Source organism: Plasmodium vinckei (assembly GCF_900681995.1).
Source record: "Plasmodium vinckei vinckei genome assembly, chromosome: PVVCY_13".
NCBI classification, from domain to species: domain Eukaryota; phylum Apicomplexa; class Aconoidasida; order Haemosporida; family Plasmodiidae; genus Plasmodium; species Plasmodium vinckei.
In genome coordinates, this window is record NC_051305.1 from 339,900 (window position 1) to 358,645 (window position 18,746).

An 18,746-nucleotide genomic window follows, 5' to 3' on the forward strand; every position below is an offset into this window, starting at 1 on the left:
CAATCTTAATATTGTAGTAATGATTTATTAGTTTTTTTTTATAAATTATGTTTCTCAATATAATATGTCCACGCAGAAATGCTTTACACTGGATCCTTCGGAAAATAAAAATTTAGAAGAGTAATAAAACGAAAAAATATATTTCATCATATAAATAATATATGTGTATGTATTCATTCATAGTGTGTTTTTCAAACGAAAAATTAATCTTATTTATAAAGTGTTTATAAAAAAATGTAGTAATCTTATATGACATTTCAGGGCTCTTTTTAATATGCCCCATAAAGATAAATTTAAATATATAATTTCACATGGCCAATTCTAAATATATCATATTCATATAAATCATCACATTGATACTATGCATGAACTGAACGAATCGTTAAGATTGTGTCTATTTATGTATGCATATATATTACCGTTTCAATTTCTTTCTTTTGACAGGCTGCTGAATAAGCTATCTCAATCTAAAAAGCTCATCCAAAAAATAAAAAAAAATGGCCTTCTTCAAAAAGATGGTACCGAATCTGTTTCCAAAGATGACAAATGTAAAACAAAAAATGGTCCGATTAAAACAATTTGTAATAATTGTTTAAATAACGAAAATCATAGAGAAGGTAAAAATGAAGAAAATGTGGGCCCTGATAGAGAACACTCTGATTTTATAAGTAAAAATAACACATTCAAACTCAGAAATGATAGTATAAACCCTTTGAAGAAATATGTTAATAAAGATACTTTTATCTCTTCTAAACATAACTTAGGCCTTTTGAATTCCAACGAAAATTGTCTCTTTCAAAGAATTCTTAAAACAGTTGAGAAAGAAAATATAAAAAATAAGAATGAAAAATTTAAAAAACGACATAATAAATTCCAAAAAGTATCAAACAAGCTGGAAAATATAAATGACAAGGTGAATACCGAAAATACTAAAAATCATAATGAAAAGCAGTTAGTAGAATCGTTTATGAAATCTAAAATAATTACACTTGATAAAAATCATATAAATGGAAAAACTAAAAACAAAAAAAAAGGAAAAGGTTATTTCAATAATAGTAAAATACGATATTATTCTGCAAATAATGTTGGAAAATGTTTAGTAAATAAGGAAACCGGATATATTCATAAAAGTTGTATTGCAAAAAACGGAAAAAATAATAAATGTTCGAATCCAAGTAAAGGTATTAACAAAAATGTATCATTCCAAAATATCAAAGAAGATAATATTATTTGTAAAAAAAGAGGAAAAAATATATCCAAGAATGATTTACAAAATCATAATGACAGTGATGAAAATAGTAAAATGTATATAAACGGAAATAGACACAACAAAGGGAAAAAAAAAATACGAAATAAAAATGATAGGAAATATAAAACTAAAAAATTAAATAATATTGTTTTTGATAGCAAGACCAAACAAAGTAAAAATTATGTTAACCGTAAAATAAAGTTATGTAATAAGAAATTGGAAAAAAACAACCATCAATCTTTTTATACATTTAGCAAAAATTTTCAATTGGTGGGATTAAAAAAACGGAAAAAAAAAAACTTCGAAATATTGTCTAAGTCAAAATATGAAAGAATGAATGTCTTATCGAAATTTTCGAAATTATCAAATGAATCATCTAATGAAAAAGTAAAAAATGAAACAAATTGCAAAGAGAAAATAATAACTACTTATCCGAATAGTAGAGACGATGATACAGAAAATCCCATGAACATAAAACTTCATACTGGTAAAACAGGCTGTTCAAATATAATGTTAAAAAATAAAGAAAAACATATTATCAATGGAATAGAGAACTACCCAAATGATATAAATAAAAGTGATCAGGAAGATGCGCCAAAAGAGATGGAAACACAGAATCAGATGAAAAAGGTTAAAGAAAACCATAAAGACAATATTAAATGTGAGAATTTCCAAAAAAATAATGCTAAAGAAAAGGGTATAAAACATACAATCGTCAATAAATTTTTTGATAATGACAAAAGAAAAGAAAAAACGATTATTGACATATTATCATTTTATGATAAACGCAAAAATAAATTAAAACCTTTATTAGTAGAGGAAAACAATTATTTAAAATACTTGAAAGATAATATTTTAGTAGGCACTAACATATGCAATGATATATCCCCTAACGGAAATAGTAACATATCTATTGATACCTATACTAATGAATTCATTAGAAAGTTTACTAATTCATACAATAATATTTGTGAAAAATACGCAAATGAATGGAAATGTGAAAATTTTGTCATAAAAGATGAATTTAAAAAAGATAAATCAGAGATTAATGAATGTTTGTGCCAACTAAATAATTACATACTTGAAAAGATTAAACTAAATAACGAATGTGAAAAATTAATAAATTCATTTCTAAATAATGATAATATTAATGATAATACCAAAAAAGAATTCATATTTAATTGCATATATAACGATCAGATTAATTTTTTGGACATATATAATCAAACAGAAAGCAGGATTAAGAAAATTAAAAAATATCTAAATGAAATTGAAAGGGGAAATATAGACAAAAAACAAAAATCGGCATTTAACTATATCGAAGTAGTTCCTTCAAGGTCTATTAATATAAACCCTATAAATAATAAAAATATATATTCATATATAAGAAGAAAAAAATTATATATTAAAAGGTCTAATTTTTTTAAGAATTGCCATTTAGCAGAATCATTATTTAAATTAAAAAAAAAACGTGTCTACATAATAAAACTATATATATTGCTTTCACAAAATATAACAAAAAGAATGAATGAGAAATGCAACATTAATTTGAATATATTTTTAAATGACATTAAAATAGACAGTCGTTATTATTGTTCATTTACTTCAAATAATAGTAATAAAATTGGCTTAAAAAGACATTGCCGATCTATTTCGAATAATAATAGTATATTTTTTATAAAAAAAAATAAATATTATTACTGCTACACCATTTTGGATAATATAAATAAAAGTTATCGGAAATATCCTTATATAAATTCCAATAAAATAACTGATAAATTAATTTGTAAATATTCTGATATATTAGATCATGCTCAAAGCAGTAATTCTACTTGTGTAACTGATAAAGATATCATAATAAAAAAGGGTCAAAGCTTTAATGAAAAAAAACATGAAAACGACAAAATAAAGGGGAAGCATTTTCTTTGTGATATTACAAATAGTGTTAATCAATTTAATTTTACAAAAAACGATCATAATGATAGTAGTGCCTTTTATTTAAAAAGTATGGAGAATATAAAAAGCAATGGAACAACCAAATGCACAGAAAAAGATTCAGAGAGCGAAAAAAGCGAATGTTTTACTGATGCTCAAGATATTAACATAGATAAATTTTTTGATAAGAGTATAAATATAATTACTTCTAATATTAGTTTTTCCAAATCGATAGGCAAAAATATTAATCGCATAAATACAAATGATAACAATAATGAAAGACCAAGCCTTATAAATTCATACGGTTTAATAAAATCGCTAAATATTAAAAATAATTTTATTATTGAAGATAATAATAATGATAAAAATTTGGGGAATTGCTTGAGGGAAAATTCTAATATGCATAATAAACTTGGCTTATCACAAAAGAACAAAGACACAAATTTCATATTATCCAGTAGAAATGAATATTTAATAAAATCAATTAATTTAGATAGAAGTAATAGGAATACTACGTATTTAGAATTTTCTAATAATAAGAAGAACAAATTTTCAAATGATCCAAAAATTGATTCATCAGGAATCATAAAAAGTGAATATCTTAATATAAGTAATATGTTACAGGATAGAGAAGAAAAAAATAAAGACACATTTCGTATGAATATTTATGAATCAAATAACATGAATAAAAAGGGAAATGCTTCTAAACTAAATAGTTCGTATACAAATATTATGAACATTATTTGCAATAATAAAACCAAACTAAGACAGGAATATAACAAAAACAATAAAAATGAAATAGACGCAATAAACAAAGAAATATTAGATAAAATCAAGAAATTACGAAACATTTCTACAAAAAAAAAAAAAAAAAATCCTCAAAAAGTCACATCGAAAGTGTCATTGCGCAAACATAATGAAAAAGATACCAGTCAAAATGATACATTGGATGATCAGTTAAATTATGAAAACAAACTAAACAATATATCAGGACTATACCAACCTCAAAAAAAAAATAATGATAATAATATTCGCAAAAAATACCTTAAGAACAGACTCTCCACTAATTCCGACATATACAATTCGAAAGCAAAAAAAAAAAGTGAATATTTTGATAATCATTCTAGAGAAATGCTCAGCATTATCGATTCGGATAACTATGTAAAGGATAACCAACAGAATGAGAAAAATACCTACAAATATTTATATCGCAATAATATTAGAAGAAAACCACGCAATGGGAGCACAAAGGATGACAACGTATCATATGATACCAAATATGAATTAGAAAAATTAAAGTACAATATTATTGAGTATAAAAATGGCAATGAAACGGGTGGATGTAGCATATATAATGATAGTTCTCCAAAAGATATATTGAATAAGAGTAAGATATTTAAAAACACGAAAAAAAAGGAATCAAATAAATTAGAGAAATGTAGCGAAAGCATATTGGAATATTATAAAAGTTATAACCAAGAAAATATCGTCCCATATAATGAAGAAATAAAAAATAGTTTAAATGAGGATGCATCTTATGATGTTTGTAAGTACAACCAAGGGCATCAATTCGATATTAATAGTAATTATAATACGGATGAGGAATCTAATGACATCAAATTATGCTTATCAACTAAAAATATGGTTACTGACGAAATGGACAAAATTATTGAAAAGCTTAGAAAATGGAATAAAGATCTAGAAAATGATAATAATTATATACAATGCATATATTGCAACAAATATTTATTTAAATTAAAAAAATTTAATTTAGAAAAAAGTAATAATGTTAACAAAAATGATTATATATGCATCATTTGTAAGCATAAAATAAAAATATTAAATAAATACAACAATAATTCAATATTAGAAAATGCTTTAGATATAAAAAGGGAACATGCTGATGATCTATTAACTGAAAATAAGAATAATGGAAATAATAAATTTGAAGGAAGTGTGTTATATTTAAACGACCCTAGGCTTGAAAATATGTCTTATGAAAATAACTTGAAAAATAATAATTCAACTGATTCTAATTCTCAAAGTGAGAATGTTCACACTGTCTTCGATAACATTGATCATTTGAATGATCTAAAAAATGAATACTTACATTATGATACATCGAATTCTAATATTGAGTATAATAATGAAATTGGCGCATTGGAAATTATTGGCAATCAATTAAATCATGATAAAATTATAAAACCATCTTTCCATCTTATCGCTTCTAAAAACAATAATGATAATAAAGACAGCGAAAGTGATCATGAAAGTAAAAAATTTACACAACCTAATAATACCCCTCTTAAAAATTCATGCTTAATTAATATTAAAAAAGATGTGCATAGTAGCGAAGTATACTCTAATAGAGATAATAATAGTAGTGAAAATTCAATAGACGCAAATAAAAACGTATATAAATTTTTCAGTCATGAAAATATTAAATATGAGAGTAATAGCAATTTTAGTTTCAGAATAACGCATAGCAATTGTACAGAGTATATTAACCAAAGAAAACATAACAAATGGGTTCGAAATTTGCATCTAAAAAATAATAATGCACATCACAATTATATAAATACATGTACATCAAGTAAATCTAAGAAAATAGAAAATAATGGTAAAATTGAGCACCACCAAAATAAAGTTCAAAAAAATCGAAAACAATATAAAAGAATAAAAAATAACAAACAAAGCATACAAAGTGATTATTCTAATGATATGGACGGAGACGAAATTATTGGTTACATTAATGATTATCGTGATAATTTTATAAAATCTTCATATCCCAATTTTAATTATTTTCATAATAATAACCATGAAGATGATGATCAAACAGATGATATATTCGCTGGAAATAATTACAAACATTTTCAAAGCAATGTAAGCAATTTAAATATTAAAAATACACTTTTAAAACAAATATTATGTAATATTCCACACTCAAATTATAAAAAAAATGCCAGTCTTTTAAGCAAAAATAATCATTCTTCAAATCCATTGTTAGAAGAACAAAGAATACATTGGAAACATTATTCTAATAATTCAAATATAAATAAAAATATATATAATTTAAATTACAAGTATTTATTTACATCCTTTAGTGAAAAAAACTATCCCACATATTCTGATGATGATGATAATGATTCGATGTTCGATAGGATAAATAGCAACTTTATATAAAATATGTAAGAATGTCGAAGAAAATAATAAAATTAAAATAATCATATTTTATAAATGATTAATTTTAATGGAAAAATATTCTTACAAAATACATATATTTGGAGATATGCACCGATCTTTGTTCCTATGTTTGAATTGCCATGAATGCTCGCTTAAATGAGCATCATAATATTTTTAAATTATAAAATGATTTTTAATATACTTATGAATATAATTTAAACTATGCATCTCATCTTGTTTTAAGTATTTTTTATTGTCTAAGACTTTTTTTGTAGCTATTTAAAGCTCAAAACAACATTTTCGTTGTCCCTTTTTAAATTATTATATAACTTAATCTGTAAAAAAAATGCACACATAAATTGTTTCAATATATGCTAAGCAAATAAAAAGGACAAATTTTGTGTGAAGCTTTCAAAATTAAATTGAATTCGATTTAATTAGTTAATATTTAAAAAAATTAATAAAAAAACAACGAAGCTTGTGGTATATACCCACAAGCATGCAAATAACAAGCATATGCTTAAATAATATAACTTATTTTTTTGATGTACATAAAAATTTGTAACTACAAAATAACAATATCTTCGTTAACCATAGAATATAACATATTAATATAAATTTCAATGTTCAATTCTTGCTCTAATAGAGATATTAATTCCACAAATGTTGTATTATCCATTGCCATATTTTTTAGCTTCTCGTGAGGTAGTTTTTTTAAATGATCACTTATTATATGAAATGATTCAATTTTATTTAATAAAAAATCGTCAAGCGATTTATTATCATTTTTTTTTTCGTCGATTTTTAATTGTTTGGTAGTTGAATTAATAAAGTATTGTTGAAAATAATCACTAATATCTAAATTATATGATTTTGAGCAATACTTTGGTTTATGTATTAATATATTTATGCATATAAGGATAGCTAACTTTTCTAATATTAATTTAGTTTCTTCATTAATTTGTTCTTTAAATTTAACTGTTAAAAAACTAAATGAAAATCCTTTACATAAAATAAAATTGTCTATTTTAATTTCCTTATGATGGTAGTTTTTTTTTACAATATATATTTTTTCATTATTATTTATATTTTCCATGTTAAGTATTAAATTTTTTCGAAAAAGTATATAATGATTTAAAACGTAAGAAGTATAATCAATTAATTCTTTAATACTTCTATTAATGTATATTTTATTATAAATGTCTATATCATCAACACTTTCAAAATTCTTATCACAAGCTATTTGGTTATTTTTATAGATTAGACGTATATAATTTGTAATCATTTCCTTATTTGACATTATATCCTTTGTTGCTTTATTTATATTATTAGTAGCACTGCTTAATAAGGCATTGCATATATTAACTAATAACTCTTTAAAATATATGTTTTCTGAAATTAAATCATTATAGCAACTCAATTCAGTTATGCCTACCAAATTGTCTTTATTCCTTAAACAGTAATATCCTTCTGTTATTTTCATTTCTTTGTTCTCATAATTATTATTCAAATTTTGAAATATGTAATCTATACTTTTCTCTACATTATAATCATTTTTATTTAAAATATTTTTGCATATACCTATTGATAAATTTGTAGCTTTTCGTAATTTTTTGATCGTATTTAAGTTCTCATTATATAATCCTGATTGTGTTATACTACTAAAACAACAATTTTTTCGCAAACCTCTTGAAGTAATAATATTTTGAACAGTTCGAAACATGTTTATAGAAGTGCACATTTCATAGTATAAATGACTATCTTTAAGAAGTTTATTCTTATATATTACATATAATGCGCATGCCTCATATCTGATATGTATACACACAAGTAATTCTCCAGAATTGTACTTTCTATTCAAACTTCTCTTAATTTATATATGAACCAAAATTATATCATATACAAATCAGATATTAACATTATATAGAAAAAAATAAGCATGCATATGCGTGTACAAAATGAAGTTCCAAAAATAAGCTTTAAGAAATATGTTCCTCTGTTTTTTATAATTTGCAGAATATGTATTGCTTAATTTTTCAACCGGTTTTCCAATACACAAATAAACCAAATGCCAAAGTTTGTATGCATAGCAATTTAGGAATATACATATATATTTTTTTTAATATAACTATAGAATTAAACAATATAGCAGTTTCACAGAATATAATTTTGAAGGCTCTGTTGCCGGTGCTATTTTAATTGCATTTTTAAAGTATACTTAAAAAAATTGTAGTAAAAAGATATTTCAATATTTATTTTTACTGTAAATTTATATATTATTATATTTTTTGAGAATACAATTTTCCTTATGTTTTTTTCTTACATATTGTAGAATAATAATTACATTATTATTTTTTATACCGTTGGGTTTTTAACCAATAATATGCTAAGGACGAAGAAAACGGGAAAAGCCCTTGTATAAATTTAAAAGAGTAAAATAATCGTTGCTGAAAGAAAATAAATATATTATTCTTTCGTTTCCATACTAGTAGTACATATGTAAAAGAAATATATAAACTTTTAAGAAAAAAAGTATTCAATATATGAATACACACGATTATATAAATAAATTGCCCGTTATTTAATAAATTTATCCTTGCCGTTTATTTTTTTTTAAAGCATATTTATTTTTTTTCTCTTTTATTTTATATTAATATTATACATAAACATTCAATTTATATTTGTTTTATTTTGAAAAATAGTTATAATTTTCAAAGTTTATGATAAAGCTGTTTTTCATGAATATTATTTTGTTAAATAGCCTTTTTCCTTAAAGCTATTTTTATAAATATATATATGTTTTTTTTTCTTTATATCATATTCGTATGTATATTTTTTATATTTTACTACACTTTAGCATTATAAAATTATTTAAAAAAACGTAATTTACGTTTTCAGTGAATAATATATTATACGTAGTATATATTTGCATGCCTGCGTATATTATAGTTTCTTTGCATTTTACGTGATTAATTTTTCTAAAGTATTTAATTGTATATTTCTCCAAGGATAAATAAATATAGCATAGTCACAAATATAAAAATTCTATATGATATAAAATTTAAAATATCACAATAATTTACTATACATTTAAATATTAGGAAAGATCTAATATATGATTTTATTATACACTTAAAAGCAAAACTATTGCATCCAAAAAATCATATATAATTTTCATTCGAAAAAAAAAAATATTTTATCAAAAGAGTACTATGTATAATATCTATCAAATAGAAAAATTGTTGATTGAAAATAGTTAAGCATTATCTTATTATTTCTACTATTAGTGTCATATATTATTAAAAAGAGAGTAGTAATATCAGTAACAGTAGTAGAAGATTCAGGGGAAATACTAACAAAACAATTAATGCAGGAAATGAACGGGGACACAAATGCATATACTCATCTTTTATGAAAATGGAATACAGTAAATATTATGAAAATAAAAAAAACGAAAAATGCATACATTTTCGGAATATGCAATCATATTGCTATAATAATAAGAGTTGTGATGGACAATTTATAAATAGCATACTTGACAATGATGAATATATAAGATTAAATATTTTCACAATAATAAAAAATGAAATAATAAATGTTCTATCCGTTATTAAGAGATATGAATCTAATAAAAATCTTGATTCAAGCATTATAGATTCATTGTTTATTCTATATAACAGTATAAACAATTTAAATACCAATTTAAAGGAAGATACCAATACACAAAACTTTAATAATAAATTAGATATATACCATATAGCACCATTTTTAAACATTATAAGAAATAATAGTATTTTTTATAAAATTAAAGTAGCTTCTTTGCATTCATTAGATCACATATTAAAATACAGTAGCATCTATTTTAATGAAAAATGCTATGATGAGGGTTCATCGAGTAAACATAATTTTTATATACCAATAGATAATAAACAAGAAACTAAGGCTAATAGTAATAATGACAATAATAAAAAAGACTCAAACGAATCAAGTGAAAATAATTCTTCAAAACCAAATGATAAAAAAGATGAAACAGATAATACAAACCAGTTAGACAAAATAAATGAAAAAAATCACAAAAAAAAAAAGTATATATTTTTTCCTAAGAACTATAAGTTATACAAAAGATTTCATTTTAAAAAAGAAGAAAGTTCGGAAATTTTAATAAATAAAGGAAATAATATAATTAATATTAGTATAGAAACATTATTAAATGCTCCTATAAATTATAATAATGTTGGTCACGAAGAAATTATATTATATGACACAATGGTTTTCTTTATTAATATATTAAATAATGCAATTAAGGCCGTTGATAGAAAAAATATTATAAAAATTATTTGTTATATTTTTAAAATATATAAAAGTAATAAATATTCTTTACTTTTTAAAGCAAATTGTGATGCTTTATTAAAAAATATGACATACATAGTTATAAAGAATGTTATAGTCACAAATACTATCGAGACCCATCTTATGAATAATCACTCACAAGAACATCCTATTTCAGATGTCCATACTTTAGATAATCACACAGGGGACAACAATATTGTGTGCTACTCCTTAAATAGCGCAGATGATAATTTTATACACGATATACTAACTATAATTCTAATACTAATAAATAATAATAAAAATAAATTTGTTGCAGATTTAATAAAAACAAGTGAGTGCGTAAATTTGTACAATGATATTTATGAAAATGAAAATTCACAGGAAAGTTTAGAATCTATTAATATGTTAGCATTTAGACTGTTAAATATAGTATTAGAGAGATGTGGATATATATTAATAAACAAAAATTTCGAAGCTTTATCTAATATAATAAGATGCCTATTTTGTCACATAACTTCCTCTTCCTTTATTCTTATGTGTAAATCAATGAGAACATATATAAATATTTTTATATTATATAAAAAGTATTTTTGTATTTATAACGAGATATTTATTAATATTTTATTAAATTTACTCAAGAGCAACGCACTAAAAAATGTATCTGAAACAACCTTGTTGACATTATCAAATTTTTTCGTTGAAAATGTTTTATTTGAAATTTATTGTAATCATGATGTTAATTTATATGCATCGAATTTGTTAGAAAACCTCATACAATCTATATTAGATTTATCCGCAAATTTTACTCAAAATACTACTATTATGAATGAAGTCATTTTTAAAATTATCAAAGACATTTTACAAATACTAAAGCCATATAATGGCATCGACAATAATAATAGTGGTAATAACCATTTCATTGAAAATGCCAATAAAAACAGTTCTAAATTATTAAACAACTCAAACAATAGACTAAATGAATTAGATTATACTAATCAGTTAATTACACAATTTCGAAATGATATATATTCAAATGCTTTTGATTATGTAATAATAAATTCCCAAAAAAAAAGAAAAAAGAAAAAAGAAAAAGAGAGAAATACAAAAAGCAACACAGAAAACAAAAACAATGCTGAAAAGGCCGCCATAGAGAATAATAGACAAACTGATAAATACACCAGTGTTAATAATGATAATTGTGAACAAAAAAAAGAAAAACATACAAATAATATTGAAAACACAGAGAGTCGTGAAAAAAATGTTAATGAAAATAAAAGCATGAACACAAATGATTCTGTAAATAATGATAATAATAAAAATAGTTTTAGAGAAGGGGAAGGGCATAAAAAATATTCTTCTGAGAAAAACGAATTAAAAAAAAGTAATATGAATGAATTATATTTCTTAAACTTTTTAACATCAAGTAAAGATAAAAGTTATATTAATTTTTGTTCAGTTTTATTATTTGAATATTTAAAAGAATGCATAAAAATAGACTATATTAAAAATAAAGATAATTTTCTTAGAAAAAAAAAAGAGAGAAAAGAATTATTACAAAAGTCAGCAACAATATTTAATACATTAAAAAATAAGTCAATTGATGAATTAATAAAAATGAGGATTATTCAAACGCATGATACTATCAATGAAGTTAATCAAAATAATTCCAAAATTCTTAATTCTCTTATTATAGATAAAAATGGAAATCTAATTGATTATTCTGCTGAATCTGATAAAAATCCACAAAACAACGACAATCACGTATCATCAGAAAAAGAACATACTGAAACAGCAGAAACTCCTTCAGGAAATGACAATGCCGAAAACACTGAAAAGGATAATGATGGGTCTAACAATAACAATGTGGCTAACCAAGTGGATGACGCATCTAAAGAGACAGAAGAAAATGAATCAGGCGATAGACAAACAGATCGCGAACAAATAAATAAAGTCAGTGAAAATAATAATATAAGTAATGATAAAAAAGAAGTTATTGCAAATAAGGAATCATCTGAACATGCTAATAAAAATATAGAAGAGGTAAAAACATCAGAAGAAAAAAAGGAAGATAATATGAATAATGAATTGCCCAATGAAGAAAATAATAACAGTAATAACGATGCAAGCAAATCGAATCCAAGCTGCGAAGAAAATCAAAATTCCAAAAAGAATGATACACATAATTCCAATAGCCATTCCCAACAAAATTTAATGGAAGATAAATATTTTTTAAAATCATTAGCTATGTTTTTGAGATATAACCCTTTTTTAGATAAAGAATTTGTAGGAGAATATATTTCGCATAGAAAATGCATAAATGTATTAAAACATTATGTAAGATTATTTGACTTTTGTAATTTATCATTATTATCATCTTTGAGATTATTTTTGTACTGTTTTAAACTACCAGGAGAAGCACAATTAATTGAAAGAATATTAGAGCATTTTAGTTTGTGCCTATTTTATTCTAACCCAATTTGTGAAGACCTAGATAAAGTATATAAATTATCTAACGGAAAAGTTATTTGTCTTTTAAAAGAAGAAGAGTTAGCTAATATAAAAAGGTATATTTTGATTGACTATTTAAGCGAAAGTGGATATACAAATAATACAGTTAACGACACAGAACGATGCAATGACAGCCCCAATACGACAAAAAATAACAATGAATGCATTAGCAATGAAAATACAGAGCAATCACATAATATTGCCTCTTCTAAAACATTTGCCTCGGAATTTTCTGAATTTGAGGAAAAAATAAATTTCAAAAAAAATGAAGATAGAGATGATAATGTGCATAGAAATGTATATTATATGTCTAAAAAGATCCAATCGATGAGTGAAGAAGAAATTAAGAAAAAGTATGTTGTTGTTGAAAATAGTGATGTCATATTTATTTTAACATATTCAATTATTATGCTAAATACAGATTTACATAACAACCAGGTAAAAAATAAAATGAAATTGGAAGAATTTATTAAAAATAATAGAGGAATAAACAATGGTAAAAATATAGATAGAATATATTTAGAAAATTTGTACAACTGTATATTACATGAAGAAATAAAATTATTTTCAAATACACAAAATGTATATAGCAATGATAATCAGTATTGGAAATTATTAGACCAAAGAAAAGAATATTATAAAAACTATCATCCATATAAAGAAAAATCAGCTCATATTTATAAATATGATATAAATAAATTATTAATCAAAAATAACTTTATTCCAATATTTTTCGAAATTTTTAAACGTACAAGTAATATTAATTTAATAGAAAATTGTTTAGGAATATTTAAAACACTTATAAATAATTTATCATATTACCATGATGTGGAAAATATTAATAAAATATGCTATATATTTAAATATGTAAATTTTTATTTAACCCAAAAAACCCAATCTTTAATTTATCTTTTGTTTCACTTTATCAAAAAATCGCATAATATATTACGTGATGGGTGGATTATTTATATAAATTCTATACTTAAATTGATTACCATTGACTTAGTTCCAACATTTTTCTATCCTCATTTATATATTAATAATACCCAATTTAACAGTGATAAAGAAGGCTTAAATGTAAAATATAAAAGGGGAAATTCCATAGAAACATTTAACGCAAATAAAATGATAACAGATATTTATCATCACCCATTTTTAGTTTTTAAAAAAAATGTTAAAAAATTAAATAAACCAAAATGGATAGACGAATTTAGCAGCATTTTCTTTTCACGACATAACAGTAATGAAAATAATAAATTATTAGTTATGTTCAAAGAAAATCATGGTGAAAAAACGGAAGATGATAAGAAAAAAAAGAAAAAAAATGAAAAAAAAAACCAAGAAAATACAAACAATGGAAAAAATACATCATCCAATGATCAAAATTCAAAACAAATGGAAGAAGAAAATGAAGGAGATGATGAAAATAATGACGAAGACGACCAGGATAACATGGATTATATATATGTACACGTCAAACCAGATCCCAAAAGTGGTGATAACAGCACAAATAATAATAACAACAATAATAAAAATCATAATAATAACAGTAATAATCCCACTATAGACAACATTAATATATATAAAAGACTCAAATTAGATATATATAATTTTTTTACAGTTAATGATTTTTATAGTAACATGGTCACAAATTTAAATATTAACAGCTTTGTATATTTATTAAAAATATTAATAATTAAAAGTTCAATTGATACAGATAGTGAACATAATAATATTTTAAATACAATGAATAGCAAAACAGAATTACATTATTCAAGTATTAAATCACAAGTACAAAATCAAGTATATATAACAAATGAAAATAACAAAGGACATGGTGTAAATAATCCTTCTGATAATATAAATGACACAAATGCTATTTTAGTGAACTCAGATAATTCATTCAACTTATTTTATTATAATAAAAAAAAAATGCTTACTTCACAAATGTTTTTTCATATTATGTACTTTAAAATTAATTATACATATATTTTATATGATATGGTAGTTAAAGAGCATTTTAACTATTTAAAATATAAAAATGAAAAATCTAGAAATGATTTGTTCAAAGAAACACCGAATAAAGAAATAGAGCAAACAAACACTTCCTTATATCATTATTATTCAAAATATGAATGTAAAGAAAATAATGATGTAAACCCTCAAAATGACCATATAGAAGACCATGAAGTACAACAAAACAAATATGATATAACTTTAGACAATATTTACGATACCGATAATTGCAGTGATGCTTCAAGTGCTCTTTCAGATATTAGTGATATATCTAGTGACTCAATTTTTACAAAAAAAAAAACGAAAGTGATTGATATGCAATGTATCAATAGTAATTTTGGAAAAGATAATTTAAATCTTCCAAAGAAAAGTGAAAAAGATAATCTAAAGGGTGATTCAAGATTTGACGAAATATTCACATGTGCATATGATGAGGAAGAAGAAGAAGAAAAAGAAGCAGAGCATGAAGAATCAGATGATGAAAGTGACCAAGATAGCGAAAGTGATGACAGCAGTAATAATGAAGATTGCAATGAAAACGATAGCAAAATTGGTAGTGACCATGAACAAGCAAATAAAAATAAATATGCCTCTTTTAAAAAAATGGATGAATCAATAAATAATCATTCGCATTCAAAGAATAAAATGTTAAACAAAAAGAATAGTATTACAAATTATAATAATATAAACAATATCAATAATAAAAATGAAGAAAAAGAAAAAGAATTTATAATCGGAAATATCAAAAGAAATATATTTATGAAAACATATATTATGCACTTAAAAGCTATAGTATTGACATTTGAACAATTTTTTAATTTGTTAAATAAATTTTTATCTATAAATTATAATAATACAGTTTTTGTTAATGTATATAATAGCATATTTAATGATTTCCCAATAGAAAATGTAAAAATTTTATCCGAAGAAGAAGTTTTAAAAGATAATTACTGTAATATATATGATGATGATTTTGAAAGCATTAATAAAAAGTGCAACTACAATGAGCAAAATACCAATATAAATGATATCGAAGCTAGTTTATTTCTTGTAAAAATTCCAAATCCAGATGATAGTAATAGCAATGAAAAAGAAGAAGATTGGTTATATATCGAGCAATTAATTATGAGCATTATGAATTTTTCATATATTTGTTTATACGTATATCAACATAATAAAACGAAAAAGAACAAATTTCTTAAAAAATTAAAAATAGCTAGTAATAATATCAATGATCCTTTTTTTAGTACATACACAGAAATGAAAAGAAAAAATAACAAATTCTTCTTTCTATGCGGAATATATTTAATATACATTCTACAATTTTTGAAAAAAAATATTTTATATAGATTTATAGATAAAATCATACATATTCTCGAAAAAATTTCAAAAAATGTCTATGTAAATAGTTGTATAATTAATATATACTTGCACATGCTACAATTAATAACACCAAATAACATATTATACAAAAATACAAACAATACAAATATTTCCCTAACCGATAAAGATATATATATATACATAGAAAAAGCAACCGTGTATACAGAAAGTATTAATAATATTATAAATAACAACGCTGTTTTATTAAAACTAAACAATTTTAACATAGAAAATATTGTTTTGTCATTATTACCATATCTTCTATATTTTAATAACAAAAAGGAGGAAATAAATGCACACATTTCGTCTATTAATTCAGAATGCTTACACATTATATCAAACATATATTATAAAAGCATTTATATGTATATGAATAGTTCTAAGAAAAACCTCAAAACAAATCAAGTATTACTTGATTCGAGTAATGCAAATAATGACAATATAACATTTGAAGAAATTGTTGAATTAAAGAAACTATACATATTCTTATTAACATGCTTTGTCTTATCATTGGCATGCTCTTTTAGCTCTAAAAGAACACGCAGCGAAGCATACATAAAATTACAGCAATTTTTATTTAATGAAAATTATATATTTAAAAAAGTGAACAAAGATGAACATAGTAAAACAGGCAAACATGATAAAAATCAAAAACATGATAAATACTTTTATAGAGATGAAAAACTAATAGATTTGATAAACAATTTTATTATCTTACCCCTAATAACATACAACTATTATTTCCCATTTATATGTAAAAACTTGCATGATGATAAAACAAAAGATAATAATGATCAATGCGATATGAAGGGTGAAAACTCAGCTTCTGAAGAAATAAATAATTATTGCAAAAAAGCGTTGCTTAATTTTAATTTGCATCATAAAAAAAGTATTGATATACATGATAGTACACATAAAGAAAATGGATATGAAAAATGTGGCTGCATTATTAATTATAAAAATATTGAGAATATAGATAATAATTCAAATGAATTTAACAATATATATAACTATGCGAATGATTATTATATACATACTATGCTACATAAGCAATACAACTATTATTTCAGTTATTTATATGCAAAGAAAATGCTAACATATGATAATGTTTGTTATCGAAAAAGTATGAGCATAAGTTTTGTTAGCCATATAATTTTATCGTTTTTATATTCTTTACTTAATAGTTCTGAAGAAGGAAAATCTGATGATAGTAGCATTAAAAATAAGGAAGATGATTTAAAAAATGATAATAACCAAATAAGAGATGAAAAAAATAATGACGATAAAACTAAGAAAAATTATTATTCTAGTTTAAGTGATGAGGGAAAATTATTTAATAAAGACGATAATAGCATTAAATTGTATGAATTATTATGCGTAAATAATGAAAGTCCTTGTAATAAAATCGTAACTCAAACAAAATGTGGCAGCAAATGTATATATTACTTTTTGAAACATTTTTATCATACTTTATTAACAATTAAGGAGGAAACTCAAAAAATATTAAATATTTATAAAGAAACATTTATTGAAAATATTAAAAACATTATCTATGTTTCATCATCCTATGCATACAATTTAAAAGATGAACGTATCAACTGCTTTTCACACATAAAAAATGGTTTGCACTTTTTGAGTGATGACGAAAAAAAACGTTTAGATCCATGCAATATACCCACAGCTGATATTAACGATTCGGATAATAACAATGCCAATGGAAACAAAATACCTGAATTAGATAATGACATTGTTGCAAATATATCAAAATTGCAAATTAATGTAAGAATTAGCATGATTATTGTATATCATATTTTATATGATGATAATAATCAAAATGATGTATTTAATGATATCTTTGAAGAATTACTAAATGTTTTACTAACCAAATATGCTATTATTTCAAATCCTCTAGATGAAAACGAAGCAGATAATCATGAAAAAGAAGCTATCGATGACGCACAAGAGGATAAAAACGAACAAAACGATTTATTAAATACTAAGGAAAATGAACAATCGGAAACAAAAAATGATGGCGAATTAAAACCAAATGAAGAGGAAAAACCACAAGAAGAATCAAAACCAGTTGAAAACAGCTAATTGAAATTAAAAATTTTTTTAATTAAATTTAACATATAATTAA

The 18,746-nt window shown here is 22.9% G+C and overlaps 3 protein-coding genes across 3 annotated transcripts; 2 read left to right on the forward strand and 1 right to left on the reverse strand.

Moving 5' to 3' along the window:
• Nucleotides 1–64: 64 nt before the first annotated feature.
• PVVCY_1300830 (conserved Plasmodium protein, unknown function) lies at nt 65–6,367 on the forward strand (the record flags this gene model as incomplete). The annotated part of the gene is made up of 2 exons (XM_008623759.2): nt 65–120; nt 445–6,367. 2 exons carry the CDS (start codon nt 65–67, stop codon nt 6,365–6,367), a joined length of 5,979 nt encoding a protein of 1,992 aa, XP_008621981.2.
• A 565-nt stretch (nt 6,368–6,932) lies between these two features.
• PVVCY_1300840 (conserved Plasmodium protein, unknown function) lies at nt 6,933–8,108 on the reverse strand (the record flags this gene model as incomplete). Its single annotated transcript, XM_008623760.1, has 1 exon — nt 6,933–8,108. One exon carries the CDS (start codon nt 8,106–8,108, stop codon nt 6,933–6,935), a length of 1,176 nt encoding a protein of 391 aa, XP_008621982.1.
• Nucleotides 8,109–9,784: 1,676 nt separating this feature from the next.
• PVVCY_1300850 (protein transport protein SEC7, putative) lies at nt 9,785–18,703 on the forward strand (the record flags this gene model as incomplete). Its single annotated transcript, XM_008623761.1, has 1 exon — nt 9,785–18,703. The coding sequence occupies one exon, from the start codon at nt 9,785–9,787 to the stop codon at nt 18,701–18,703; it is 8,919 nt and encodes a 2,972-aa protein (XP_008621983.1).
• Between the last annotated feature and the right edge of the window lie 43 nt (nt 18,704–18,746).